We start from the raw sequence: 27,989 nt of genomic DNA on the forward strand, positions 1-27,989 counted from the left end.
TTCTGTGGTGTAAACCCTGTTAGGGGATACCTGCACTGGTCACTTAGAAGTGCCTGTGTGTTTGTGGCTTCTGAAAGCCTCCTTCTATGAGATGGTGGGGAAATTGTACATGTACCAGTCGACATCCCCTCTGTCTGCAAGGTCATCTCATGGGCTCTGGCCCTTCAGCTTGGTTCCTTATGCCCCTACAAGGTGCTGTGAGAACACCCCAGGGGGAGAAACAGCTTATTAACTCTTGTGCTTTCGATGAACAGTTGTGGGCAGGATCTGGGCCTCACTTCTCATTAGTAAATGGCCTTTTGGATGTAAGCTTGTGCTTTCCTGTGCTGACAGGAGAACATGTGTACAGCGTGAGTAATGCTGCATCCCCCAGCTGCTGCCCTGGGGGGGGGGGATGCTCATCATCTGGCTTTGCACACTTCTGATGTTCTTTGTCTGCCCCATGATGTGGTCCTTACTCATAGGAAGGATGTGGGAGGGGCTCAGACAGTGAGTTTGGGTCAGACCAACCCTTACAGTGTTGGTGAGCATGGGTCTACCCCAGGGCTGTGCCTGTCCTGCCAGGAGCAGAGTCATTCCTCACTGCCTGGGGCTGGGGATGGTGGGGGTACAGCAAACACGAAAACTGATGCTCTTTTTGCGATCATTTGTGCTGTAGGTGGGGAAGGGACTTTTTTTTGCTCCCTGTACCTTTCCAAAACATGTCACTTGTCATGCCCATGTGTTTTGGTGCTTTGAGGTGTTACATGGGTGGCACCAGAGCCTGCCCTCCCCAGGTGCCACCACTCCCATGGCACTGTGTACCTGGTGCCTGATGGGTGGGAGGGAAGGAGCACAGCTCTTGGGGCTGTGGGGGCGCGGTTCGCCCATTGTGGCATCCATCAGCACCCCATGCAATGCCCAGGTGCAGACCTTCCCCTGCCACAGTTTCATGCAAGGGACAACCAAACCCCATTTTGGTCCTTTCCCCGTTTGGTGGTGGCCTTATCCCTGCTGCTGCCAAGACCGAGCTTTTGGCTAGCTAGAGAAGCCACCATGGGGGTGGGTAGGGGAGCTTTCCAGCCACGAGCATAATCAGTGTGCCATTAATAACCACAGCAGTGCCACAGCATCATTTTGGCTTTGCTAACTACCTGCAGAGAGGCAGGGCCCCTGGTTTAGTGGGGGGAGAGGTGGCTTTCTGATGGCCACACCTCCCCAAGTGACTCGGTAAAGCTACGCCTGGCAATGCCTGCAAACCACCACCCCCACCCCCCCAGAAAATACACCCCCAAACAGCCCCTTCTCCCCCTGGCAGTGCACCTCTGGCTGCCCAGTGCTGGAGGCAGGGTAATGGAGTGGCCATGGGGAATCCCCCCCCCCCCCCGGTCAAAGCTCAGCTTGGCTGTGACCAATGCAAGGCACTCGAAAGAAAGCAACAGATAGCAAGCTCAAGCTTGTGTTAGCTGGATATATTTCTCTCTTTTTTTTTTTTTTTTTTTTTTGGTTGTTTTTGTTGTTGTTGGGTTGGTTTTTCACAGAACACTTTGCAGTAGAGGAAAACGTGGCATCGCAGCCCATGGGTCCAGCGCTGGCACCAGCACCTCACCCTGGCACGGTCAGCCGGCGGCATGGGACCCACCTCCAGCATGTTGCTCCCATCTCTCCTCTTGCCTGGCGGGTTTTACCCCTTTTTTGTTCATTGTTTTTTTTTTTTCTTTATACCTTTTTTTATGGTTGGTGAGTTTTTCTTTTTTTTCCTTTTTTTTTTTTTTTCCTTTTTAAACATTTCTCAAGCTTCCTCTGAAGGAATGGCCACTGGCTCTCAGCTAGCAGGAGACTACGGAAGAGCTCTGGGACATGTGGGATGGTTTCCTTCTCCCGCCTCGCAGCTGACTTGGTCGAGATCATTTTCCAACTCGTTTTTTATTAAAAAAATAAAAAAATGCTCCAACTATCAGTTTTACAAGGCATACAAAATCTCTAAAAGGGAAACACAAGCGCAAGGTGCTGAGGTACGAAAACCTGAGGTAGTTTTTGTGTGTCTGTGTGTATGCGTGTGGGGTTTGGTTTTTTTTTTTAATTTTAAAAGAATTTTGCTAGTTGTTTTTCCAGCCCTGGGCTGAAACCTCTTGTAAATCTGTTTCCTCCCCCCATTTTCCCCTCTTCTTGCAACAGGGATCTTTTTAAGTAAAAAGATTCCTGCCCAAAGCGGGCAGGGCTGGTGCTGCCCATCATTTTCTGGGGATGTTAGGGCCAAGCATGGCTGTGTTGGGCAGTGATGGAAAGAGAGAGGGGACGGACAGACAGACAGTCAGTCAGAAAGGGGGGACAGAATGGATGCAAACCCCAGTTTTGGACTCTGTGAAGCACAAGAGGAAAGGGCATGTGAAAGAGATTCCTCTTTTAGGAGACGGTATCCCTTCTGTTGGCTCATACAGGCACTGCTCTTCTCAAAGCCCTTAAGAAATTGCTTTTTTAACACATTTTTTTTTCCCCTGCTGGCAATCCTACATCTCTGCTCTACTGTGCATTAGAGAACCAATGGACTAGCTCCTTTCTTTAAAACTCTAGAAAAGCCTGCTTTTGCTAAAAACAAACATCCCCCTCCCTCCAACCCCTTTGAAATTTAAAAAGAATTTAAAAAAAAAAACAAAACTTAACAAAACTTAAAAATCAGCATTAGTTTCATTATCGATATATTAATTCTAAAATCGGTGAGCGCCATGCTGTGCGCTGCAGCCCCCCCCCCCCCCCCAACACCGGGCGAGCTCCCTCGGCTGTGCATGGATGAAACAGGTGGCTTTTAGGAAACTGAAAATTAAAAAATGTCTCTCTCTGCCTATGTTAGTCCAACTAAAGGGATAGCGTCAGGAGGCGATGGAGTAGGGGGGAGGCTGTGGGATGGAGAGAGCCCTCCCTGTACCCCTCTGCTGCGTATCCTCACAGCACCCTGGCTGCAGTGGGGGCGGGCTTGGGGGGGGGGTCTTTGGTTTGCTCCCCTGACCTGCTGGGGGGGGGTCCGGCGATGGCAGCGGTGGGGTTACATTCATCGGGCGGTGCTGGCCGGCACGGCGGGAGCCTCACTTGCTGTGCTGCGAGGCCGGGGCTCCCTGAGCGTGTTTCTGCTCCTGCTGCTTCACCTGCTGTACGATTTCCCTGATCTTGCGCTGTGCAGTCTTGGGGGAAGGGGGGGAGCAAGAACCGGGGGTCAGGGTGGGCACTGCAAGCAGCCTGAGCAGTTGTTCCCCCCCCAGCCGCAACAGCATCTCACCGCTCAGCCCCCTCCAAGCTTTTAATTACAGGACAAGCAGGCAGTTTGGCACAGCCGTAATTAAGGATGTGCTCAAGAAGGAGCTGCTCTGCTCCTGCACAGCTGCGAGCGGAGCACTGCAGGGTTTTAACTTCTGCTCCATCTATCACTCCTCAAGAGCCTGAGTTTTGGGGTGCCGCTCAAGCAGTCAGGAGACAAGGTGGGATGCGGGTGCCCGCGGAAACTCCCTGCTGGCACTGATGCCAGGGAGGAGCCGATTCACACCCCAGGTGCCACTATGCATAGTGTCTGAGACGTATTTTAGCTAAATCAAGCCAATCTTTAGTTTTAATGCTAGAACAGCTGGGGAGAGCTGCCAAAACACCTTTAGTGCATCCAGGGGGCACAGGAACCATCCAAATTGGAGCAGCAGGATGCTCAGGCAGCGCTGTGCTTGGTGGCTGACCTTAGTGGATTAAACTGGCTGGGACTATCAGAAAAGCCACGGCCAAACCTTACCTGACTGGCAAAGAAATGCCCAATGATTTTAACGATGACCTCCTCGTTCTCGTCCGGGGTTTGGTCTCGCGGCACAATGACTTCTGCACTAGTTAAATTTTGCAGTTCGTTTACCTGGAGCAAACAACAGAGCCCCGGGCGTGGGTTTTGTTGTAGAAGAGCCAAAATCCTCCGCTACTGGTGTCACCCCTGCTCTGAACCAGCGCACAGCACCAGGCTGCCCTGGGTCGCACCCTGTCCCCCTGCATTGGGATGGTCACCACCCAACAAGAGCCACCACCAGGACACGGGGCTGGGGTCAAGAAGTTGCTGTGATCACTGAGCAGCTGGGCTTTGCCCCCACCCTGGGGCAGGCAGGGGTGATGGGTGATGCCCGACTCTGGGGCAGGGGGAGCCTCCCTGCACCCCCCACCTACCGTCTTGCCACCTTTGCCTATCACGCGGCCGGCGGCGAAGGAAGGCACCTTGATGTGGGCTTCAAGCTTCACTTCTTCTTTCGGGTTAAAGAAGTTTTCCTCTTTCAGCTTCCCAAATATTCGCCCTTGCGCCTGGGGAGGAGACATAAGGGAAGTAAAACCAGCAGGCAGCCGTCCTGGCAGTGCCTGCGGTGCCCTCCATCCTCGAGGGCAATGATGTGCCGATGCCTGCCAGCATCAAAACCATGGCACCGAGCAAAGAGCTCCCCTGGCACTCAGAACCCAGGCTGGCAGCACAGCAGCGACCAAAGGGATGCTCTCGACTCATCCCTTAGCATCCCCCCAACCACAGCCCCCCACCCCGTGGCCAGCACACCTTGAACTGAGCCTCGGGAGGCCCCGTGATGATGACCATCCGCTCGCTGGCGTCGGGACCTTCTGCCGGGGCAATCTGCGGAGGGATGGGGGAGAAGGAATGTGTGTGGCCCTGCTTTGGCAAGACCTCCCCTATGTGGGACGTCCCCGCGCACGGAGGCATCCCCCCATGCAGGAGCATCCCCTCCCACCTAAGCAGGGATCATAACTGGGGTGTTGCAGGACTGGGTTTCTACTAATTTGGGGAGCAAACTGCTCCCCAAGGGCTCCTGTTCGCTGCACTCAGCAGTAGGAAGGGGAAACCGAGGCACAAAGCCCGGGACCAGCCCCGCAGCGCCCTGCTCACCTTGATGGAGGCACCAGCAAACCGTGCCAGCTGCTTGATGTGCTGCCCCTTCTTCCCGATGATGGCCCCCACTGCCTGCGTCGGGATGAACAAGTTCACAACCTCCTGCTCTGGCAGCTGGCGAGGGCATGGAAGAGCAAGACCATCAGAGGACCAGCCGGACCAGGGGGGTGGTTGCCCCCTCTGTCAGCATCCCAGGGCAGCAGCTGCCCACATGCCCACCCTCTGACAGTGTCTGAGCGAAGATCTCATGGAGGGAGGTGCTGGGACACTTACAGGGTGCTGGTGGGGGAAGGCGCCGGCTGGGGGGGCTCCATACAGACCTGAGAGGTATGCCGAGGAGCTCTATGGTGGGAGAGAAAACGAGGGTCAGTGACGTCCCCAATGTGCCAGCCCCTTCCCAGCCACCCCCAGCCCGACGCAGAGCAGCGTGCCACCACCATGAGCCTGGCAGGGACATGGGGACAACCTTCAGCTCCTGAAACCCCTCCAGGAGAGCGCAAGTGCACCCAAGGGTGCATTGGGGTGAGCTGCAGCCTGGATCCTGCACCTGCAGCACAGTGCAACGGGACTGGGAGGTGGATGGGAGCTCCCAGTTACCCCCAGTCCCTCCTCGCTGCTGTTTTTTTGGCTGTATCCTGCTAGTGTTTACAGCAGAAAACTGGCCCCTACGGCCTTTCGGAGCAGCTGCAACCGTGGAAAGCCGAAACCGTGCTGTAACCACCATCGGTCCCCTGTAGAGAAGTGGGGGTTTGGTGAGAACTAAGCAAAACATCTGGTTTGGCTCTGATTTCCATCACCATTTCCCTTCTCCAGTTCCAAGAGAAGAAAAAGCAAAGGCTGAAGGAGACATTCTCCCAAGACCTGGGCTGGGGACAGGGAGAAAGCAGTGGGTCTCTCCATGGCCAAAAGCAAGGGGTGCATGCCAGCACCCCAACCCAACCCCTCTTCAAATCTTGTGTCTCAAATACAGCAGACACTTCTCCTAGCAGCAGATACAACTCTCTCCCACTCTGGGTTTGGGCAAGTGCAACCAGACGCTACCTGCAAACCATGGTCAGAGGAAAAGACCCAGCTCCCCTGCCCGTGGCAGACATCGCTCTCACTCCCAGCCCTCTACTTCAACCCACTGCGCTCAGTTTTTGTGCTCCTCCTCGCACCGAGCTCATGCTCCCTATGTCCATGGGCTGCTCCATGTCTGCTACACCAATGTGTCCTCATGGCCAGGGTGGGCACTGCACCTCCCCAGCTCCCCCCATTCACTGTGAAGCTCCTTCCTCATCCTCCATCCTTGCCAGGCCTCTACAACTCCATAGTTGAAGGTACAGCCACTGGCCCCACGTCCTGCTGAGGACATGGTCAGAAATGACCACTCTGAGGTGTGAAACACAAAGTACTTTGGGGGAAGGACCTGCCACAAAGCCAAGCTGGTTTCCTCCTAGGTTTTCTTGCCAGCTCCTTGTTTTACTATAAAAAAATGATAGCAATTGCTCCTCTTGGCCTCGCCAGGGTGGCTTGAAAAAGGCCACGCAAAGCTCTGGGGTGAAGGAGCCCGCACCGACCGCTGCCCTTCAGACCTGCCCAGCTCCTTTGCATCACACCAACAAACGCTCAAGCAGACGTTTCCTGAAGGCTGTGCTTGCTCAGGTGGGCGACGCAGGCAGAGCATCCTCCCCTCCGCGGGCTGGCAATGCACAGACAGACCAACCGACCCTCTCGAAGCCCTCCAGGGCCATCATGACATCACGCTCATCCACCCCTCCGCACCGCCAGCCTGGCACTCACCGTTCTCCTCCGACCGCTCTGCTGCTGGCGTCGCCAGGAAAAGAAAACAGCACAAGTAAATTAACCCACGCGCCAGTGGCCGTGCAGCCAAAGCATCTCAGCATAAGTATTCAGAAAGACTAAGAGAGACTGACCACAGAGCCTGGTCATCCTAAGGGTGCTCTGCAGGTGCTAGTGGGTTGGGGATGGGCCTTCTCTGTCAGCACTTTGGCTGGCGTCTTTTCCTAACACTGGACCATCCTTGCCTGCATGCAACCTCAGTGGTTTTGAAACTGCTTCCCCGGCTTGCTTTGCCCCAAGTCTCAGCAGCCACAGCACCCCAAGAAAGAGGAAAACCCTTGACTATGAAGTCAGGTGAAGATCGGCTCCCAGCAAGTACAACCCTTCAGGTGCTAGGGCAGGGATCGAAGCTGATGGTGGTGGTTGCACAGGGCGTGCTGCTCGTCCCCGTTCACGCCACACTCCGCGCGCCCTGCAGCAATACCGGTGGGTTCAGGTGGCCACCGAGACCAGACCCGCAGGGCACAACCGAATCCACACCATCACAACCCAGCGGTGGGTTTGGGGTCAGGACTGAAGACCACCTACGTGGTTTTTGCATGCCGGCATCAGCACAGATTGCCCCCAGCCACCTTCAGAGAGCAGCACGCTTAGGACACAGCCAGTCCTTAAAACGCAGGTGAAACCAAGCTCAGCACAACATGGGCATGCAGCTGATCTTCCCGGGGAGCTAAATCCACAGAGGGACAAGCCATGTTCATCCACCATCTTCTCCACTTTGCTGCTGTGATGAGCATCTTCCCCAAATGGCCAAGAGTCAGAGCTCTTGTTCAAGGTTCCCCATGAGATGATGGCTCCTACAGCTACAGTGTCCACCCACACCCAAGAGCTACACCAGGAGAGTCTAGAGACCACTCTGCCCCCAAGAACACGTCCCTTGCACTCCCAAACCTCTTGCACTTACTGCAAACGGGTGGTACGGGGCGGCCGCCGCAGCCCCTCGGGCCCCCGGGGTAGATGGGAGCATGGACAGTCCTGTCGAGAAGATGCCCAAAGCGCTGAGGTTCAGTCCTGGGATCAGGTTGGCTTGCTGCTGGGAAAGCAAAGACATGAAGAAACATGTAAAAAGCAGAGTGGGGTTTTTGGGGTTCTCGCCATATACTGTGGACATGATGGGTGAGGGCCAACCCTTGCTGTAACAGATCAATGCCCCCCCCCTCCAATTTTCTTCTGGCCACCTCAGCAGAGGCTCTGAAGCAGAGGCATCCCAGGGGGCAGGGCTGGGAGCTTACATTGACGGCCACAACGTCATTCTCGTAAGCTTCTCGCAACTTCTTCATGATCTCCACTTCGGCATTGGAGCACGCCTCCGTGCTGCCCTTCACCGTGATGGTCCGCTCCGGGTTATAAATGGTTAAATCCTGCAAACTACCCCACAGATAAATCCAGAGATGCAGGGTTTTTTTTTTTTCGCAAGTCAAAAAAAAAAAAAAAGGAAAACTCAAATCAAAGATGAGGGTCCCCCCCGAGACAGCATGGGACCCCACACCCTCTCCCAGTCCAATGCCACCATCCACCTGGGATGCGGAATGCCCAACCAGGATGGGGAACGTGCATGGGAAGATGCAACTGCTCCATTTTCTGGCTCCAGCGCTGCCCGTACCGTTTTTGATGGAGGGGGATGGCTTGGTGTTCACCAGGACTTACGGGGAGATGGTGATCTTCGTGCCTGTGTCCTGCTCGATCTTCTTGAGGTTGCGGCCCTCCTTGCCAATCAACCTCCCCACCAGACTGTTGTGTGCTAGGATTTTCAAGGGAACCTCTTCTGCTCTAAAATGGATTAAAAAATAAAATCTAAAAGGTCCATCCGGCCAGGAAACCAATTTCCAGCAATTGCCACTAACGATGTGGTGGAAGGAGCAGAAGAACCACCACCATTTCCCACGACTGTCTCTCCTCAGCTTCTGGGGCACGGGAACTCAGGGACTTCCCAAGCCTGATGGCGCATCTGTAGTTCATGAACTTTTGTTCTCCAAGTTTATCTACATGCTCTTTGGACCCACCTGAGCCTCTGGTCTCTACAGCACTGTCAACCACACCATGGAGATGTTATTAAGTTATTAACTGACCTACGACTCTATCCTGAAACTCTGGATGCCAGCAGTTTCCTCAGGGGGTAGGAGGTGACAGAAGATGGCTGCTTCTCCACTGATGGCTGAATTTACCTCCCTTCCACCAAACCTGCCCATTTTGCTGAGCCAGGGCACTTACGATTTAGTTTCATCAGCCTCCTTCTGCATGATATCAAGGATCATGCGACACGCTTCGGAGCACCCCTCTGGCGTGGCATGGATGGTGATGGGCTTTTCAGCAGCGCCGGCATTCTCCTTCCGATGGATGTCAACCCTATGGTGAAACAACCAGCAGAGAGGAGCCCCCCTGAGATGCGTTTGGTGTCACACAAAGGCTTTCGAGAGCTCAGGAGCTGAGCTTGCTATTCACAGAAAAGCTCATTTCAACACCTGCTCAATCTTTGGGGTGAACCTGGGTCTCACTGACGTACATCTACCATCACCTGGCCTCATGCAAGCCCAGGCAGTGTTTCGCTTCAGTTGGTGTAGATCAGATTTGAGCTACGTTTGCCTTTATGACCTGAGGTCTGCCTGGGAGCTGAGGGATATCAATCAATGTCAAACGATGCATCAAGAGGGGACAGAACAAATCCTCAGCTGGACAAAGCTCTGAGCAACCTGGTCTGTCATCATTGATGCCAGTCCGACTTGGAGCAGGAGACCGGATTAGACGTCTCCAAAGGTCCCTTCCAACCTTAACCTCTCTCTGCACAACACCCGAGGCTGTCCAGCAACCAGCGGCTGCCACAACCGTTGCGTGTCGTTCGTGACGGAGAGACAACTTACCCGTAGGCAGCGTTTGTCACGACACGGAGGCACACGGCAACAACGGCGCTTGTACTCACGCCCTTCCACGGGAGACCAGAAAGCTCTCCCTTGCACACCAGCAGGGACCGTGCTCTAGCTCCTCTGGTCCTCCCCTCAGCTCATGGCGGGGAGGAGGCACGTGCCTCCAGCTCGCTCCTCACCGCTCAACCATACCTGGCAAAGGCCCTGAGAGAGAGGGAGAGAGGAAAGCAGGGTAGGAGACTCCCGCACATGAACCATGCGTCTTGAAGAACAGGGGTAAGCAACCTTTTCATCTTCTCCACGTGAGTCCATGCACTCTTCCCACCGGAGGGTGATGCCATGCAGCGATCCTGCCATTGGCCACCACCTCAGTGTCCCTGTGACTGCTGGAGCCAGGGCTGGGCTGGCCCAGATCTTCTGAGAAGGTGCACTAGTGGCCGCTCAGCCACTCAATGAATGCCACCAGCGTGGTGGCATCAGCTCCATCATCTGGTGATGGTGGCATCACCATCAGCTCCAACACGGTGCCCTCCAGCTATGTCTCTGTTTTCGTAAGAGATCCCCATCCTGATTGGGATCATTCATGGGTGCTGCTGTGCATGCAAGGCCAAGGGTTGTGGTGCAGAATCAGCCTTAACCAGCACCAGATTTGGATGCTGCAGGGTCACAGCGGGTTTGCACAGGTCAACTCTTCCAGGAGCTCATGAACCAGTGCATTACGAACAAGGACGCTTCATCTACAGGTAGAGGGGGAGCAGCTGGGTGAACCTTCCCTGAGATAAGGGAAGAGCCTACCCCATCAGCTTCAAAAGGCACCCCAGGGTGGTTTCATCCGAGCACTGAAGAGGGAACGAAGACAGAGTTTGATCTTCTTTGCAGGCTACATCTCTTCAGATCTCCTACAGCTTCAACCAGAGCTGCTCAGGCAGGAGACTGGTCCTGCCTGGACTGTGCAAAGAGGTGCTGGAGACACCAGCACCGCCGAGCTCTCCCTGCCCTTTGGTTATGTCTACAGCACACAGCGACCCGGTCGCATGCTGCGTGACACCCTCTAAGGCACTCCCAGCTGTGGAGCTCCATCAGGTTGACTTGGAGGATCTGTTCCTTCAGAGGCAGCACCCAGCAGGCGCAGGGACACCCACTGCCACCACCCCCCCGCCGAGGAGAAGGCAAACCCATCACGACGTGCCGCAAGAGGTGAGGATAGGCCTGTGCTCCAGAGCAGTGCTGCAATGCCACACCAGGTTGACGCTCCCAGCTGTGGGGGAACTGATGAGGAATCCATGGCTGCCCCAACAAACCCCACAGACAGGAGTCGGGCAGCTTCTTGAACCCATGAGCAGTTGAGGCTGATGGAGATGGAGCAAGCAGCTGAGCTTTTGTATGGAAGAAGGGCCAAGAGCCACGGACGGCCTGAACGGATGCCCTTAAGTGACGAGTACCCTGGACAAGCCCAGGAGAGGGACACGGGCCAGGTTTCTGGCTGATCTCCAAGCCATCCCTGTGCAGGCACCAGCTCAATTTGCAGAGAGAAGATGGGGTGTCAGTAAGGGGCTGCTGCATTCAGGCTTGTCCCACCCCAAAGAGCTGGAGGGTGGAGGAGGGCTCTGGACTTCCCAGCACATCCCAGTGCTGCTGCTGCACAGCTCCATTCCAAAGTGAGGATGGAGAAGGGGACCCCAGAGTGCTGCAGGTAAGGGAGACTGGGGCAGCTGACAACAGGGATGGTGGGACAGGGAAGGTTTGCCCATGGTGCAGCAGGAAAAACCTCCAAGACACCTTATGGGGGGTGGGGGAGGCGGGAACGCTTCAGAGAGCAGTGGCCATGAGGGACAGCCCTCTCAAGGTGGACGGTACGATGTGCATGTAGAGTTAACCTGGCCCCATGTCTGCTTGGCAGCAATGGCCCTCTCCTCATCAAGTTACAAGGGCTGCAATCACTGTGGAAGGTTGTCTGGTGTGGTGGGCTCTTGGTCTGGGCTCCTCCTCAGCCAAGGAAGAAGATGGCTCAACCTGGGGAGAGTTTTGTCCCCTGGAGCTCAGGAGCGTCTCTGGGCATCACTGTGTGCAGAGACAGGGGCGAAGTCCTACATGACCAGAGGAATCCAGGACCCAATGTCGCTCCGGGAAGGAGCAGGGGCCGGACAACAGGATGTCACCAGCACCCTTGTCCTCAGGATCATCACACTGGTGGGTGAGGGTGGCCTCAGCAGGGACAGAGCTGGGGGCTGACACCCCAAACTGAAGGCAATGGTCTCCTGTGACGGCCTGGGCCGGGTGCATGAGGTCCCCCTTGCCCAAGGCTGGAGCCACGCTGGTGGCCCGCTATGGCATATAGCCTCCTTGGGCAGGTCAGGGGAGGTGAGAGCATGGAGCACAGCCTTTCTCCACGGCACCAGGTCTTCGGGGCAGGCACAGGGAGCCAACCCACAAGGAGGGACAGCTCGGTGGCAGAAACTGCCCCAGGCAGCAGCATTTGGCCTTGTGGTCAGCAGAAACCGGCAGCCAGTGCCTCCCATCTTCCTCACCAGGTTCAGGACTTGCAAAGGGCAACCTTCCAGTCTTGGGTGGCAAGGTCACAGCTACACCCACTGCTGATCACACAAGGGGACTCACCTGGAGAAGAAGGGCTTGCGGCCAACCAGGACCAGCTCACAGCTACTAGGTGGCCATACTCTAGGGCTAGCCGGGCTCAAAGGGCTCCTCTCCCTACACATCTGCCCCCTTTCCATACAAACCTCTTCCTGCAAACCCAACGCTGGGGTCTGGCTCGCTCAGCTGCAGAGCAGCGCGTCCTCCTACCTCCTGCTCAAGTGGATGTGCTATTATGAAATAATTTGCCTCTAAAAGCTTCTCTGAGAACTAGGACGCCCTGAAGGATGTTCTGGTACAGGAGTCCTATGTCCTGTGGGATCACCGGGTTCAGGATGATGAGCATGGGAGAAGACAGCTTTGGGTTAAACACAAACAAATCTGGGCAGGAACAAACCATGCAGGAAAACCATGCAGAAAATCAGAGGTGAAATCAATGTGAACATTGACAAGAGAAACACGGAAAACTTCGGCAAGACAGTCCCCCCCGCCCCTTTTTTTTTTTTTTCCTTCAAAAAGAAAACTGTTAGATTGCAAAAAAAGACTTCTAACAGTTATGAAAAGCCCATCCTTCTCAAGGCAGCACTCCCACGGTGCCCCCTTTCCCCCTACAACAGCTCCAGCCCATAAGGGGTGCTGTGGGATGAGCAAATCCCAAGGGCAAAGACTGTGCGGGCACCGACTGCTATAACTAGGATCCCCCCTTCAGCATTTTACTCCCAAACTTGCCATTTCTCCCTAAAGCCTCGTCCCCAGCCGTTCTCATGATTAGGCTTTAGAAACACATTCCTGGCCTTTTTGAACGTGCATCCCCCTCTTGCTGCACCCAGACCACCCTGGCCAGCAGGAACGGTTCAGGACATGGGCTCTGCCACCATCCCATGAAGGCTGCACCCCAAGAAAACAGCACTGGCCGGCACTCGAAAGCCCCAAATGCATGGAGGACCCATGCCGGGGACCTACAGCACCCTACGGAAGGAAACAAAACCATTCGAGGTACTTACTTGGACTGGGTTTGCTTAGTAAGGTTCTTTATGGTCAAGCCCTCCTTTCCTATGATCGCACCAACAAACTGCGTGGGCACCAGCATCCGCAGTGGGAAATCGAGCTGTTTGGGCTGCGAGGAGCCCCCCGGGGAGGAGCCCCGCTCCCTGGAAGAGTGGCCCCCACGGCGGGATCGCTGGGGGGGCGGAGGGGAGCTCACCTCTTCATCCGGGATGTAGGAAATCTTGAAGGAATAGTTCTCAAACTGGTGGTCGCTCAGCTTCTCAATTGCTCTGCAAGGTAGGGAGATTCGGAGGGTGGTGAGGGGCTCTCCCGGGGATGGGTACCCCTCCGACACCCCCAGCACTTGCCCTTGTAGACTGTGGTCCCTCCCCAACCCTGCATCTTCCTCCCTTCCCAGTCTGGAGAAGGTGGTCACAGGAAGCCAGAGCTCCTGTGCGGAGCAAGCCCCATAGCGCAGTGGGACGATGTCCCCTCCCATGAGGGTGATGCCAGGGCTGGCACACAGCTTGTCCCCCTGCAGCAGAGATGAGATGCCAACCTGGGGATCTGCCACTTCACCTGGGGAAAGCACTGGCCAGAAGCTATGACACAGCACGGAAACAGTCTTGCCGAGTTTTTGGATGTGCAAAAGGTGACGGATGGGCTCCGAGCAAGAGCCACTGCTCCAAGAAGCACCCGGCACATGGTGCCCCTCTGTCAGGAACCCCAACTCCCTTTCCAGCTCGGTGAGGCTGGGGGTGCAGCACCTAGACTCTTCATCCTCCCAAGCCCGTCCTCGGCGGTGCAATGCTCAGCCATGCTGGAGTCTGCGATGACTTCTGTGAGTGGCAATGGCTTCAGCTATACTTCTTCCCACTTTCCTACCGCATCTCGCTTTGGCTGTTTATAGGCAGGCATATGAATGCACCACTGCAAGCAGCTCCTTGCCAGGCCTGAACTTCATATCCAGAGAGGACTTCTGCAGCTTCGCCGCCCCTTTCCAAAATCACCACACTGCCCAGCAGTCCGATTTCTCCACCAAGGTGTTCCTTTCATCTGCTTCTATCACAACACGCTCTAAACCAAACACACATACCCACAAACCACCCTGGTCTTTCCTCCCATTGCTGGCTTCTGCGTCGAGCTGCTGAGCACCACCTAAGACAGGTGTCAGTCTGGCTGGATGCGACCAATCACGGTGTCTTCTCTAACCCTGAAGCCTCTTACCCCAAACCATCAAGCACTGCTGTGTCAGACTCTTCGTCTTCCTTTCTTGCCGTACATCCCAAGACACAGCAGCTCATGCCATGTTCTGTGGTCCATGGCACCTTCCTCCAGCCAGCCAAGGCTGGAACACGCCCAGCATGGCCACCCCAACAGGCACAACGAGGACCCTCCTCTGACCTTTTGGACCAGCAGATCATTCTCCCCATTTCTGTCCTCACAAGTGCAATCTCGTGATGGGTCAACTCAGATGGGAAGTTGCTGCAATGTCCGTCAGCAAACAGACTCTGGCAAAGGCTCTTCCTTGCACGGGGTCTGTCTGGCTCTTGATCATATCAAAAATATCCTGGCCACTAAGTATGAGATGTGCTCACTACTTACTCATAGCTAACTTAGGGCTGGTCTCTAGCATAGGGCTAAAATCTCTACAAGCCTGTAACAAAGCATTTTGCTTGAAATAGTCCTTGCATTTCTGAAATAACCCGATTTGTATGTTTTTTTCTCTGCTGTCTATGATAAATCTTTAAGCATGTCTTCACGCAGCCCTACTGCACTGATGCACAGCCTCGTTGGGTTTTTCTGTCCTTTTAAAGTTTTTCTTGATGGGTGGCATTTCTTTACGACGCCTCTGCACAAAATGCAGGTGATTTACCCTCTGCTGCTCTCCCTCCCCTGCAGAAACCGGCCACGGACCCCTGGGCTCCCTCTCACCTCCTCTAACCAGTTATTCATCCACCCAAAGGCCCTCTCTTGTTCATGGCAGAAGAACTTTTCGACCGCCTTTTAGAAGTTGGCCAGCCAGTTTCTCTTGACTCCAGGAAGCAGGAGGTAACAGTCTCTGCATATTTTGGTCTCCAACTTGAATTTTCCCCAAATGGCGGAGTGTACTTACATCTCCCATCATCGCAGCGTTTCTTCGCCATCTCTCCCACCTCCTTCACCAGGTTCCACCTCTTCAGCAGCTCAGGCTGAGTGGTCGGACTGGTGATTAATCCGGTGCATTCCCAGTTTAGGTCTGGCCTTCCAACCTGGGAAGACGACTCCTTGACAAACTGTATATTTGACCTGACCCTCAGCTTTCTAGAGCGCTTTGCTCCCTGAAGACAAGGCCACTGCGATCCTGCAGAGGACCTTGTATGAAGGACAGTGTCCAAAGGGAACTGCAAGATGGGAGCTCCTTGGGGACAAGAGGAGAAGGCACTGAGGAAGAGGGGACAACCACAGGGCTGATGGCCCCAAGCTGGTCCAGTGGTGCCTATGCACGTATGATGGGGCACCACGAGAAACCCCATCTCCCACGTGAGGGGAGAGAGCAGGAGACCGCTCAGAGGTGGGACAAAGAGAAGACTGCTGGCAGAAGACACACGAGATGACACAGCTCAAGATAAAACCAACATCTGCCTGCTGTATCCCAAGAAGATACACAGACAGCCCTTAAGGCACTTGAAGCTTACACTGCAAGAGCTTAGAAACAACCCAAGGAGGCTTAGAGAGAAGACAAGAAGAAGCCTGGAAGATACCTGGGATTCTTCGGGAAAAGCTTGGGTGGTGTGAAAACATGGACAAAACAAAACCCACTTACACTTTTGCTTGTTCTTTAGTTGCATACGTTACGTTGACAACGGCTGTTTCGGTGTCTGTGTTGACTGGGGGAAATGCAAGAGAAGGAGCGTTAGAGCAGGGGAGGAGAGAGACGTCGCCGATGCTCCCACCCCCTGGTACATCCTGGAGGGGTATGCAGGTGGGGATGGTGGGAGGGTAACACCTGTCCCGTGAAGGACGGCCCCGGCCACTGCGCAGGGTGCACGCTCATACACCATTGTATTTTCTCCCAGCACAAGGATTGGGCTGGGCCGGCAAAGGACCAGAAGGTGCCAAGGCTGGATCCTGCCACCCTTGCTAAGGAGGATGCACGGCTGGACATCACCGATCCACCAGCAGACCCCAAACAACACTTGGCTCATTTTTGCTTGCAGGGACAATTGTTTTTTTCAATTTACCAGCAAGCAGCAGAAGTCCTGGGGATGGAGGACTGATGGCCCGTGCCACTCCACCACTGGACAGGTGGCCCCACCTCTGCCAGCAGGGCTTGTGTCCAAAGAGAAAACCATTTTAGCCCAGTACCAATGACTGGAAAACTAGGTTTCATGCCACTGGTTTTCTTCCGGTGTGGGCAGAGCTGGGGAGCAGCACTGGGACTTTTGCACAGATGAGGATCATGCTGGACCATCTTACCTTGCTCTACATTCTCCACCGTCCCACACTGAGCTAACAGACCATCCAGCACCTGGGGGAGAGAGCAGCAAACAGGGCAAGTGACGCAGACAGGAGAGGCTGCTGGACAGGCAGACAGCAGGCAGGGGAAGAGCCTGCTTCACCCACAGACACCCTCCAAAGAGCCAGTGTCACCCAACTGCTCAAATGCCTTCACCCACTTGCATCCCATTATCCCAATGATGCCCTATTGCTCAAAGCTGCCCCACAGCTCCAGGACCCACAAGCAGGCAGGAGATGGAGCCCAGTTCATGCTCCACCTCCCTCCTGGGGTTACTGGGAAGGTGAAGGTTGGCCTGCGTGCAGACCACACACTCCAGCTGCACAGCTTGCACTGCTCGGCATGACTGATGGAGGAGGAGATGAATGGGATGTTTTTAGGATCATCCACTTCTTACCTCCCACTGCAGATGGGGGGGAATGTTTCGGATCTGGATCTTCCTGCTCCTGCAAAGACAAAGCCCCAGGTTAGGGTCTGCAGACACACCACAGCAGGAGGGCAAAAGCTTTCTGGGCATCAGGTGGCAGCCAGTGAGAGCTTGCCGAAGCATCCCGCTTCCCCAAGCCAAGCTGGAGCAGCTCATCCCCAGGGAAAGCCATTTCTCCCAGCCTTGCCCTGGTCACCACCCGCCAGGCCCAAAGCTGTCTCAGGAATGCTCCTTCCTCATGCCGGCTGCCAGGTTTCCAAGGAAACCTCCTGAAACGAGCCTACGCAGAGTCATGGCCACACGGGCATGGCTGGGATGCATACACACCTCTGACCGCACTGCCCCGGGCTGACCGGCTGCGTGGGGACAGGGGGACAGGACCCCGAGACCCACCATGGCCAGCTCTGCTATCCCTTGAGGGGGGCTCTCCAAAAGTGCATCCTGCTGATGTCTACCACTTCCCAGCAAGGTGGGGCTGCTTTCCGTGGGGAAAACCTAAATATGTATCCTCGGAGGCCTGCCCTTGGAGATGGCCAACATACCCAACCTTGCCTGGTTGCCCTCCCAACCTCATGGCGGTTGCAATCCCAACCTCGCTGCGGTGCAGCCTTGGAGCATGGATACACAGGAAGCATTGCAAAGGCTTCCCAAAAGATAATGGCCACCAAACGGCCTCCCTAGCCTGCCTGCAAGAAGACATGCTTGGGCAGTGGGGAGTTTTGAGACACCCAAGTCCCTGGAGGATCCAGCCAAGCCATGAACTCATCCATCATCCACCCAGATCAGCATTCATAATCCTGCTTGTAGGCAATCAGCTCCAACCAAAGCAGTGTCCTGTGTTCTCACCTGGTCCAGCTCTAATGTTCTGATCCGAGCAGAGCCAGACTACCTCTCCCAACATCAGGGATGAGTTTTCTGACCGAGCCACCCCCCGCACACAGCTGGGTTTCAGGAGCCAATTGGCAGCTGGAAGCTGGTTTTATGAAGCTTTGCCCTTCCTTGGGATGAGCTCAAGGAGGATGCTTGGAAGGACTAGTACCACCAGCCTGAACGCTACATGGGGACACGCAAGCAACTACCAGCAGCCCCAGCTGACGGCCAGCAACACCCAGGGGCTTTGCGCCAAATCCTGCAGAATGAGCCCTGCAGGAGGAGGCGGGAAGAGCTCTGCTTGCCTGCAAACCACCAACACCCTGATTCCACCAGCGGTCTTCAACAGCTGGAAAATGAGACCACCAAACTCTGGCCCAAGCGGCAAGGCTGGTCCCTGCACTCGCTGCTCATTGCACAGGCACACTCCGAGCCCCTGTAACCAATTTTGGCAGATAAAGAGTTTCTCAGGTAGTTTGGAGCCAAACACCGGGAACAGGGAGGAAACATGGGGCACAGCAAGAACCAGAGGAAAGGCGGGCTTTCACGCAGACCCAAAGCAGCCAGGCCTGGGGAGAGCCGTGCACCGCAGCGCTGGAGGTTGGTGTGCTCCAGATACGATCCTTCTGCATCTACAGCGGCAGCATGCTCCGCTTGCTCCTGATTTAATGGCGCAGGACAACCAGAACCTTGTGACGGACAACCATCTGCCTCATGAAACATGAATTCGGGGCGCAGCATGAGCAACATGACTATAAGGATGCTGGTGAATACATGCAGTAATCTGGGGCTGCTCGAACAGGTACAGTCAGCGGTGTGATCAGCAATGGACAATCCTACGCTTGCATTCAACTAAGGAGGTGTGCTCTATAAAACCCCATGTGGGTTTGACAGATGGCTTCTCCAGACCGGCCCCTGCCTGGTTCACAACCTGCCCGCTGTGCTGCGTGTCTCTGCAGGGATGGCTCTGCCCAACAGAAGAAATTGGTCACTGCAAAAAAGCGGGGAGACCAGAGCCAGAAAAAATGGCGCTTTCCTGCGGTGTTACCAAACCTCTCTTCTCCAGCAGCCATGGACTCCTTCTGTCCCCAGCTGCCACCAAGGCTGGGCACGCAGCTGTAAGATCCGTGCGAGGCAAGCAGTGAGATTCATCCCACCCCACCCCATCCCCAGGCCATTCCCACCCCACGCCAGGAAGGAGGCAGTAGGGAGGACCTGGCCCAAGGAGGACCATGGCAATGACGATCCTGCACTACTCACCAGCAGCCTGAACCCTTCTCTTGCCTGTCCTTGTCACCTGCCCGTGGCTGACGCCGCACTGCTGCTCCCAGTACAACCACTCTGCAGGGCCCACTCCAGAAAATGGGACAACGTTTCATTTTTGAAACCCACCAACATTTCTCAAAGGGGCTATTTTAAGATGCCCAGGTCCAGTCCTGGGAGGTGCTCAGCTCCCAGGGGGACCACTCCTGCCTGCTCCAAGAGATGCATCCTGCTCCAGATGCACGCTGTGAGGCCAGTTTGCCCGAGCAAATCCCAGCCCAAGCACCAAACCATCGGCACCTGAACGCTTTCCAGGGAAAAGGCCTTCTTGGCTCCAAAAGGCCAACTGAAGCCCAGGACTGGCCTCTCCCCACTAGCTGAGTCGGACATGCTGCCCAGTTACTTCTACCACCTTCCAGCCCCCAAACAGAACGGGTGTGCACCTTCAACCTGCCTTATCCCAAGATGCCACTACTCAGCTGCAAGCCAAAGCATCGCTACAACCATCCTCCTCCTCCCCCAGGCTGGGAACCATCTGTGCCCGCGGGATGCCACAGGCTGGACCACGGAGAAGTTGCTCTCCTTTTGGGGTTCATTCGGCTCGGCTCGCCCCATCACCAAAGCCCAGCAGCCCAGGGGACGCATTGGATACCAGGGACGGTGTCGGCAGTGACTCTAGAAAAGCCTCTGCCTTGAATTAAATGGCACTGGGGCCATCGTCTCCCTACACCTCTGTCAAGGGAGATGCCAGGGCAGTCCTGGTCCCCCAAGGTGCTGCCTCACCCCTCCGGACCGCTCACCCACCTCCCAAAACACCCAAAGAGAAGGACCACAGCAAGGTGCCACGTAACCCCACTTCTCAACGGGACGCTACAGCATACTCCCACTTCCGGCATCCATCAGAGCTGATGCAGAGCACCTAAAGATACCTAAATGGTACTCAAGGCTTCACCCCCACCACCTGGCAGGTCTCCCAGCAGCTCATTATCACCACTCAGCATTTAAAATAAGGTTATTATTCTTACTGGGGGTATTTTTTATAGCTCTTGTAATTCCCCACCTGGTTAAAGCAGTGCTGGACCACGCGTGGTCATCACTGACAGAGTGATGGATGTATATCCGGGGCCATGATGGATAGATGTGTTATTCCCAGAGCTGGGGCATGGACCACGCTCGGTCCCTGTGGGACAGGGCAGCAAAGCTCTAGGCTACCCTCCTCCAACACTGGTCCCGGGAGGATTTTGGGGCAGAAAACCCCTTTATTTTCATTTTCCTTGCTCCTCCCAAAACCTGGGAGACAGGAGACTGATTTCAGCACACACACACAACCCCCAGCGCGGGACCTCGTGACAAAGGCAGCAGCCACATTTCACCCAACTTGTTTTGCAGCAGGCTGGTAGGAATTTAAAAAAAAAAAAAAAAAATCTTAATAACCAGTAACTACAGGCACACAGTTTGTGGAAAAATACTTAATCACGTGGTGCAACTAGCTCTGCCATAGTGAGCTGCCATCAGATAACCATGAGAGCTGTTATCTTTCTGTATCACCCTCCTGCTCTTCCTTACCTGCACGTGCCCACCGGCTATCTCGGTGCCCAGCCCAGGACAAAATGCCCAGCGGCAACTGAGCATCAGCTTCAAGTGCTAAAGAAACCAGACTTACGCAGGTTCACCTGCTTTTTTGACTTTCTAAATTCAACCCAAAATGGTCCTGCTTGCTAGCAGCTATTCTGGCTTGAGGAGGAAATACCTCCTCCATCCCAGAGCTGGGTTTTGGGTACCGTGCGATGGCCGGCATCACACGCAGGACAAAGGAGCTGGCTCTCTAAGCAAGCAAGGCTGTAAGCTGGGTTCATGAAATAATCCACAACGGAGCTGTGCTATATTTCATGCATCCGTTAGACCAAAATTGCGAGGTCAACATCGCAACCCTGCGGGGAAAGGGGACAGAAAACCCACAGCCACCTGTGCCCCGCCAGCATCACCAGCCGATGCCCGCAAACGAGAGCTTCACGCGCCACGTGCCGGATGTCTGTACTTGCTGAAATCAAGTGATAAACCAGAAGATGCCTTAAAACTTGCGGTTTATTCCCCAGAATCAGGTGGATTGAGGGTTTTCTGGCACATCTCTCCCCTTTCCAGCAGCCCAGGTAAGCAGCAGCACTCGCGCGGCTTCATGGCTACCCCTCCCGTAGCTCCCAGGGAAATAACGGATAACAGCCACCCCCAAAATCCAGGGACTAAGAAGAAGAAAGATGAGACGAAGCTAGAAAATGAAAACAAGCCACCAGACCCCCTGCCCAACCTCTGCGAGCCCTCCCTGCATCTACTTATCCTTCCCTGCCCACCAGGCTGCAGCTCCATGGACCACCCACCGTCCCCACCATCCCCTGGTCTCCTGCTCCAGAGGGGCTTCACCTCCCACATGCATTTGGGCACTAGAAACTCAGTTTCACTGGTTTAAATATAAGCCTTCCAATGGTATGTAAGGGACACTTCACCTCTCTGACATAAAAAAAAAAAAAATGAAGGTTTTTTTCTAGTCGAGCTTTGTAATATTTTACTATAATAAAGCCATCTTCCACCTCAGATCAGTACTGAGGGCAGAGAAAACACTGTCTGGCAGCTCCTGCTTTCAATAAAAATCAGTTTTCAAGAGAACTGGGAAAAAAAACAAGAAGGGAAACGTGCTGGAAACCAACTGTCTCCCTGGTGGCCCTGCCTGCTTTATGAAATACTTGTCCCAGGCCAGAAAACATCTACAAAAGATGATGCTCATCATCAGGTAGGGACCAAACTCAGTCCCACCTGAATTTTTCAGACCCAGCAGCTTAGAGCCCAAGACAGGCACGCTGCCCTAACCGGGCAGGGAAGAAAAGCATCTGTTGGGTTCATGTCTCTTGATTATCATATTTTTTTTTTTTCAGTCTATTGGGGTCATCCTTGACAAGTTTTGCTCTCGCCCAACGCAATCCAGCAGCGGATCTTAATGAGCAACAGCTCCGTCAGCGCCAGGCTGGATAAGCATTAAAGAGCTGCCCCAGTTTCAACCAGTTGCCAAGAGCATCGCGGATGCGTCTGCTCCAGTTCCCCTCCCAGCCCAGGGGCTTTGCCTTTGACGCTCTTAAGGAATTAAAATCCGTCCACGTTAAAGCCCTGTCCTCTTCCGCAGGACGAACAACCTGCCGAGGGACGGAGCGGGGAGGAGGGGAAACGGCGAGGACAGCACATGATTGATACTTCCCCGTGAGCTGGGGATGTATTAACAATAGGGATGAATGGGAAATAATGTCCCATCTGTCACAGCTTTTCAAGATTAAGTGGGGGGGAAGAGTGGGGAATAAAAAAAAGGAGAAAAAAAAAGATGGGGCAAAAAAAAAAAAAAAAGAGGAGGCACGGGAAAGCCACCCCCTGCATCCCCATTCGGCATTGGGATGAAGGGGAAAACCAAGCCCTGTGCAGGAGCAGGCTGCTGCAGCCGGCCATGCCGTGCTCCCGTCCTCTGGCACCCAAAGCCACCCCACCATCCCCCCCAGCCCCGGCACCCGCCTCTCTCCAGGGAGGGCCAGTGGACAGCGAGCAGGGGTAGGCAGGGCATCAACGTGATGCCCAACGGGGCAGAAGGGCAAGTTCACACCACTGGAGGAACTCTAAACTGACAAAAGTAATAGGTAATTAATGATTAATATTCATGTATTATTTTCCTTTTGGCTTTGGTCTCTCCCCAACACCTCCAAATGCAGGTAAGGCTTCACAGCGGTACCAAGAAGCATCCCAGCATACTACGGCATGGACGGTGTGGCCTCAGTCACCCCCTTGCATCCCCCGAGTCGACATGCCGTCCCACATCCCTGCCATCACCCCGCTCCTATCCCCGCATTCCCAATGTCGCCCCACTCCCATCCCCACATCCCAGAGGGTGGCGAAGAGCCAAGCGAAAAGGTGGCTAAAGAAAAATAAACCAACTCAAATGCCACCAGCTCCCAGTTTACCCACACCTGAAAATACATAAAATGAGCGATGGCATCACACCTAGGAAGGCTGTCTAGGAAAGGATCAGCTCGACAGGGTTTCTCCTGGCCAGCTCCATAGGGAACAGCATCCAAGACCTATGGGAAACCTGCCGCACGCCCAGCAGGCAGCAGGAGGGGGTTTCCCCATGCCTGATGCAACCAGCATTGCCCTGGCAATGTCATATTTATGTATATAGAGATATAAAAATATATAAAGTCTCTTTTTTAATATATATAAATATATATTTAAAAGTATCTTTTTTATACATAGTAGGAGTATATATATAAGGTATCTTATTATATATAGTATCTTTATGTATATTGTATGTTATAGATACACACAAGATACTAAATACTTTAAATACTGAGACATTATTAATTTATATAAATATAAAAGAAACTAAAAGATACTTTATATATATATATATTTATTTATTTAAAACCTAGACTAGGACTGAGAGCAGCCCCACTTTCAGCACTCTGAATTCAATTTTCAGTCCAGTGTAACCCAACATATACCATACACAAGACAATTTCCAGCAAGTTTAATTCCCTTGGCGAAGCGAAGCAAACCCTCCCCATGCTGCAGCCGGAAAAAAATCTCTTCTTGCTCTTTAGGTTTCTCTGATTTTTTTAAAAATCAGAGATAGTTTTTTTAAGTTAGAGATATGAGAACTGGAGAGCCACGGGAGTATTTTTACTGCTCCTAGTGTGTATTTATAAACATGCGAGCAAATAGGTGCTGGTGGCTTTTCCTCGCAAAGCAAGTGGTTTGCATGAGGACTTCTTCTCCCCTAATTAAGCATCTCATTGATGACAAACATTTAATAAGGAAAGAGAAGATGGGCCGCCCATGGGGAGACAAAAGGCCTTGTACGTTTATTCTGAGCCTTAACATCACCGGCATTTTGGGTTTAAAAACAAGGGGGTAGGGGGAAATAAACAAACAAACAAACAAACAAACAAAGCTAAAATACGCGGACATGAGAACTGAATTGATGCTCAAGAGAAGAAAATTATTTAAGGATAATTCCTTTTGAAATAGGAGAAAATCCTGCAGATCCCATAAAATCACCCCCAGCAATGCTGCTCAGGCAGGCATGTTCATTGCTACCCCTCCAGCAACTGCGGTCCGGGGCAAAACCACCGAAGTTTTGCCATTTACTAAAATAGCAAAAATTATTACTATTAATATTATAGATTTAATTTAATTTAATATTATTTTTCCAGCCCAAGCTCTGACAGCCTGCCCCTCCGTGCTGTTCAGATGTCCCTTGTGCTTTTATTTCTCATAGCTCAAAATTACAGCAGAGGCAGAAATTAAAAGGCACCTTCGCACTCAGGAACCCCAAAATTTCACTGGTTTGGAGACATTAAATGGGGCTTCGCTACATCCCCGCTACTTATTAAACTCACCATTTTTATCCAATCCTTGGATAAAAGTCAGCATTGGCGTGGCTGCGTTTTACTCTCCATTTTTCACAACCGATCCTAAATTTTTTTCTATATCTTTTTTTCCCATTAACAGGATTTTCAAAGACTTCAGAGATGTACAACCCATCTTTAAGAGGAAAGATGCTGAGGCTTCCTTCACCGCCACGCTCTGGGCACAAAATGCTCTTGAAGCGGGATTGCATCGCCCCGCTTTAAGCAAATAAAAGTGCTCTCTGCTCCTGCTGAATTTAAAAATCAATTTAAAAATTAATTTAAAATTTTTACATGTTGATTAAAAAAAAAAAAAAAAAAAGAGGGTGATTTTTTTCTTTAATTCTCCAAGGCACAATCCAGCATATACAAGGAAAAAAAAAACAAAAAACAATCGAGACACTGTTGGATCCTTCCTATAGGAGCCCAAACCATTTGCATGGCAGCAGAATGGCTGATTTTTAACTCATGAGAGGCAGAGCGGGCAGGATTCACGCTCCTTCCTGCCGCCGTCACGTTTAATTCGTGCCTTCGGAGAAACAGAAACAACCCCCTGCCAGCAACTCCTGGCGGCACCTCGAAGAAATCCCTTCCCCTACCTACAGCAGTGAGATGTCAGAGGTGTCTTCCAGCCCATTTTTTATCAAACCCTACATATTCACGTATAAATACATTGGTAAAATATATCTACATTAGATTTGGTTATAAAAATAAAGCACTCCAGGTGGGTGCCGAGGGGAAGCGCCGGGCATCGGCACCTCCTGGTTCCCATCCCCATGACGCAGAAATGTTGGGGGACGAGAGCCAAGAGGGGCTCGGGTTCCCCAAACCTAATTAAAAAACAAACTCACTTCAAATAACTGGGGGATTTTACCATTTCAGTCCCCCCAAAATCTCAGCGCCTCTCTGGGATTCAGCTGCAACTCCAAAAATTGGATTTTCTACAAATTTAAAGGGGGGGGACAGGACTAAAACATGACCACGTGAGGCTCTGTTCCCTGCCAAAAATCACATTATAAAAATAAAATCTATCATCTACTGAGGCAAAGGCATGGTCCCCTTAACTGGATATATTAATACAAGGCAGAATGTATTTTTTTTAACTGTGAAAAAAGGATATCAGCTTAAATTAGATCTCAATAATCTGAGGAAATTTGGGAGCCGAGCTGGAATAGAAAACTTGGAGCCAGCTGAAAACAGACTGATGCAAAATAAATCAGCATTTATTTCTGGGCTGTTTAAATGTCTTTTTTCTTTTAAAACTCAGAAGGAAAAGTAGCAGCACCCCAGCCCAATGGAAAATTTAGGTAAAGATTAATTCCTTGTTTACATCCCCTTCGTAGATGGTAAAGGTCGAGTCCCGGGTCCATACTCTCTTCCCAAACTCCCAATTTCTGGTTCCATTGCTCTTAAAAAGTCATCGGCAGACTAGCCTAAGGCTGCTGCAGAGATTTAGCTTAGAAATATTACAGCTGGGATTTTTTTCTTTTTTTTTTTTTCGTTTGTTTTTGAAGATTTTTTTAAGGTAAGAGAGTGTATGATCCCTGCCAAAGAAAAAATCCCGCTCCGGCACACGTGATGCCGGGCACGAGCCGTTCCCCCCCAGAGCCTCAATTACACAACAGCATTTCCCCCCGCCCCAACCTCCCCGTAATTTCCAAATTAATACTCCGACATCAATCATGGGCCAAACCTCCAAGCCAAACAGCAGCAAATTATCCAGCAGGACCATCCAATGGGTTTTGCCGGCGCATGGACCTTTTATCCCAACACATATTGGGAGGGAGAAAAAAACCCGACAACTCTTGCGACGAGGCAGCTACGCAACGCGGTCCCAGGTTTTATTTTCTCTATTAAACAAGCGTGTCCCCATCGGTCTGGCCTCGGCACTCCCCTACACCTGATTAAAATAAGAGGGCGCGCTTCGACGCAACATAGAAATACATTGAGTTTTTTTGATCCTCTGGCAGTATAAAAGGGGGAAAGAGGCATCAAGAAAGAGCAAATTGCCGAATTACTTATTAAAAACAATATCCTCCGACAGCGCTGGCAGCCCCACTGCTGTGTACCTACCACCTCCCTCGCTGTAAATCCCAGCCCACCCCAGGACAAAGTGGGGGTGGGGAAGGGCTTCCCCCCCCCAAAAAAAAACCACCAAAAAACCTAAAAAAAACAACAAAAAAGAGCTGGTTTTCACCCACACCGGCGGGGAGCGCCCGCCCAGGCCCGTGGCTGTCCCGCACCGGGGGGGGGGGGGGGGGACGGGACGGGACCCATGGAGGACGCTGCCAGCCCCGGGATCCCCCGTGGGAGTCGATGCCGTGGGCCGGTAGCTGCCCCCCCCCACCCCCCCGCCTCCGCTTTCCGGAGCGAAAGTAAAACCCGGCGGGGCTCGCCCCCCCCAACCCTAACCCCGGAGCTGCCCCCCCTCCCCGGGCCGGGCCGGGCGGGGGGGATGATGGCGAGGGGGTTACCTGAGCTTTTTGGGCACGGAATAATCCACCTCCATCACTTTGCCGTGCAGCTCCACTTTCCCTGCGGAGACAGCGGGGCGCTCAGCATCACCCCCACGGCAGCCCCCCCTCCCCCCCCCCCCCCGCCGCCTCCCCCCAAAACCCACCCCCCGCTCCCCTGGCCCCCGGCCCGCCTGTACCCGCCCTGCCGGTGCTCTGCCCGCGCCTCCCCAGCCGCCGCCGCCGCCGTCGGCCCCCAGCCGCCCCTTCGACCGCCCTTTGCTCCGCGCCCCCGGTGAGTTGGGGCAGGGCACCTCGTAAAATGGTCCCCGAAGGGGAGAGGGTGCTGGGGGGGTGATGGGTCGGGGGGTTCCGCGCCCGGTCGCCTCTTAATAAAATCGGAGAAAAAAATCAGCGAAAAATACCCGAGATTGGAAAGAGCCGGAGCGGCCGCGGGAAGGAGGGAGGGAAGGGGGGGGAGACGGGACCGGCGGGGATGCCCAGGGAGGGGGCTCAGCGGGATGGGGGACCCCAGCGGATGGGGGGGGGGGAGAGCCGCGGGGGGGGGGGGGGGGGCGGGCGGGGAGCCGGGGGGGATACCGGCGCGGGGGGGGGGGGCGGCTGCGGCGCCTGGCTTACCCGAGAGGGTCTCGATAGCCCGGATGGCCCAGTTTTGGTCCGGGTAATCCACGAAGGCGTAGCCGGACTTGAGCAGGACCTGGCCGGCCAGGGGCAGCTTCCTCTCCCCGAAAAGCCGCTTGAGGTCGTCGGCGGTGACGGCGGGGCTGAGGTTCCCGATGTACAGCTTGTTCATCCTCCGTCGCTTCATGGGGAGCACACGCCGCCCCCCCCACCCCCACCCCACC

At 53.7% G+C, this 27,989-nt stretch overlaps 1 protein-coding gene across 5 annotated transcripts; it reads right to left on the bottom strand.

Annotated features, from left to right (window-relative positions):
- Positions 1-1,717: 1,717 nt before the first annotated feature.
- On the bottom strand, positions 1,718-27,989 carry IGF2BP2 (insulin like growth factor 2 mRNA binding protein 2). Of its 5 annotated transcripts, XM_052803674.1 has the most exons (18): positions 27,763-27,989; positions 27,145-27,205; positions 17,070-17,118; positions 16,633-16,684; positions 15,980-16,043; positions 13,391-13,463; positions 13,191-13,258; positions 8,945-9,079; positions 8,381-8,503; positions 7,966-8,101; positions 7,638-7,766; positions 6,674-6,697; positions 5,165-5,233; positions 4,889-5,005; positions 4,544-4,618; positions 4,168-4,299; positions 3,752-3,865; positions 1,718-3,158 (listed from the first exon to the last, which is right to left on the bottom strand). In XM_052803674.1, exons 1-18 carry the CDS (start codon positions 27,950-27,952, stop codon positions 3,063-3,065), a joined length of 1,707 nt encoding a protein of 568 aa, XP_052659634.1. In that variant the 5' UTR covers positions 27,953-27,989; the 3' UTR covers positions 1,718-3,062. The 5 variants fall into 5 exon arrangements, with proteins under 5 accessions (XP_052659634.1, XP_052659630.1, XP_052659629.1 ...); XM_052803670.1 differs by having other exon boundaries at positions 6,674-6,694; positions 13,191-13,463; XM_052803669.1 differs by having other exon boundaries at positions 13,191-13,463.

Source organism: Harpia harpyja, chromosome 12, assembly GCF_026419915.1.
Source record: "Harpia harpyja isolate bHarHar1 chromosome 12, bHarHar1 primary haplotype, whole genome shotgun sequence".
Taxonomy (NCBI): Eukaryota; Metazoa; Chordata; class Aves; order Accipitriformes; family Accipitridae; genus Harpia; species Harpia harpyja.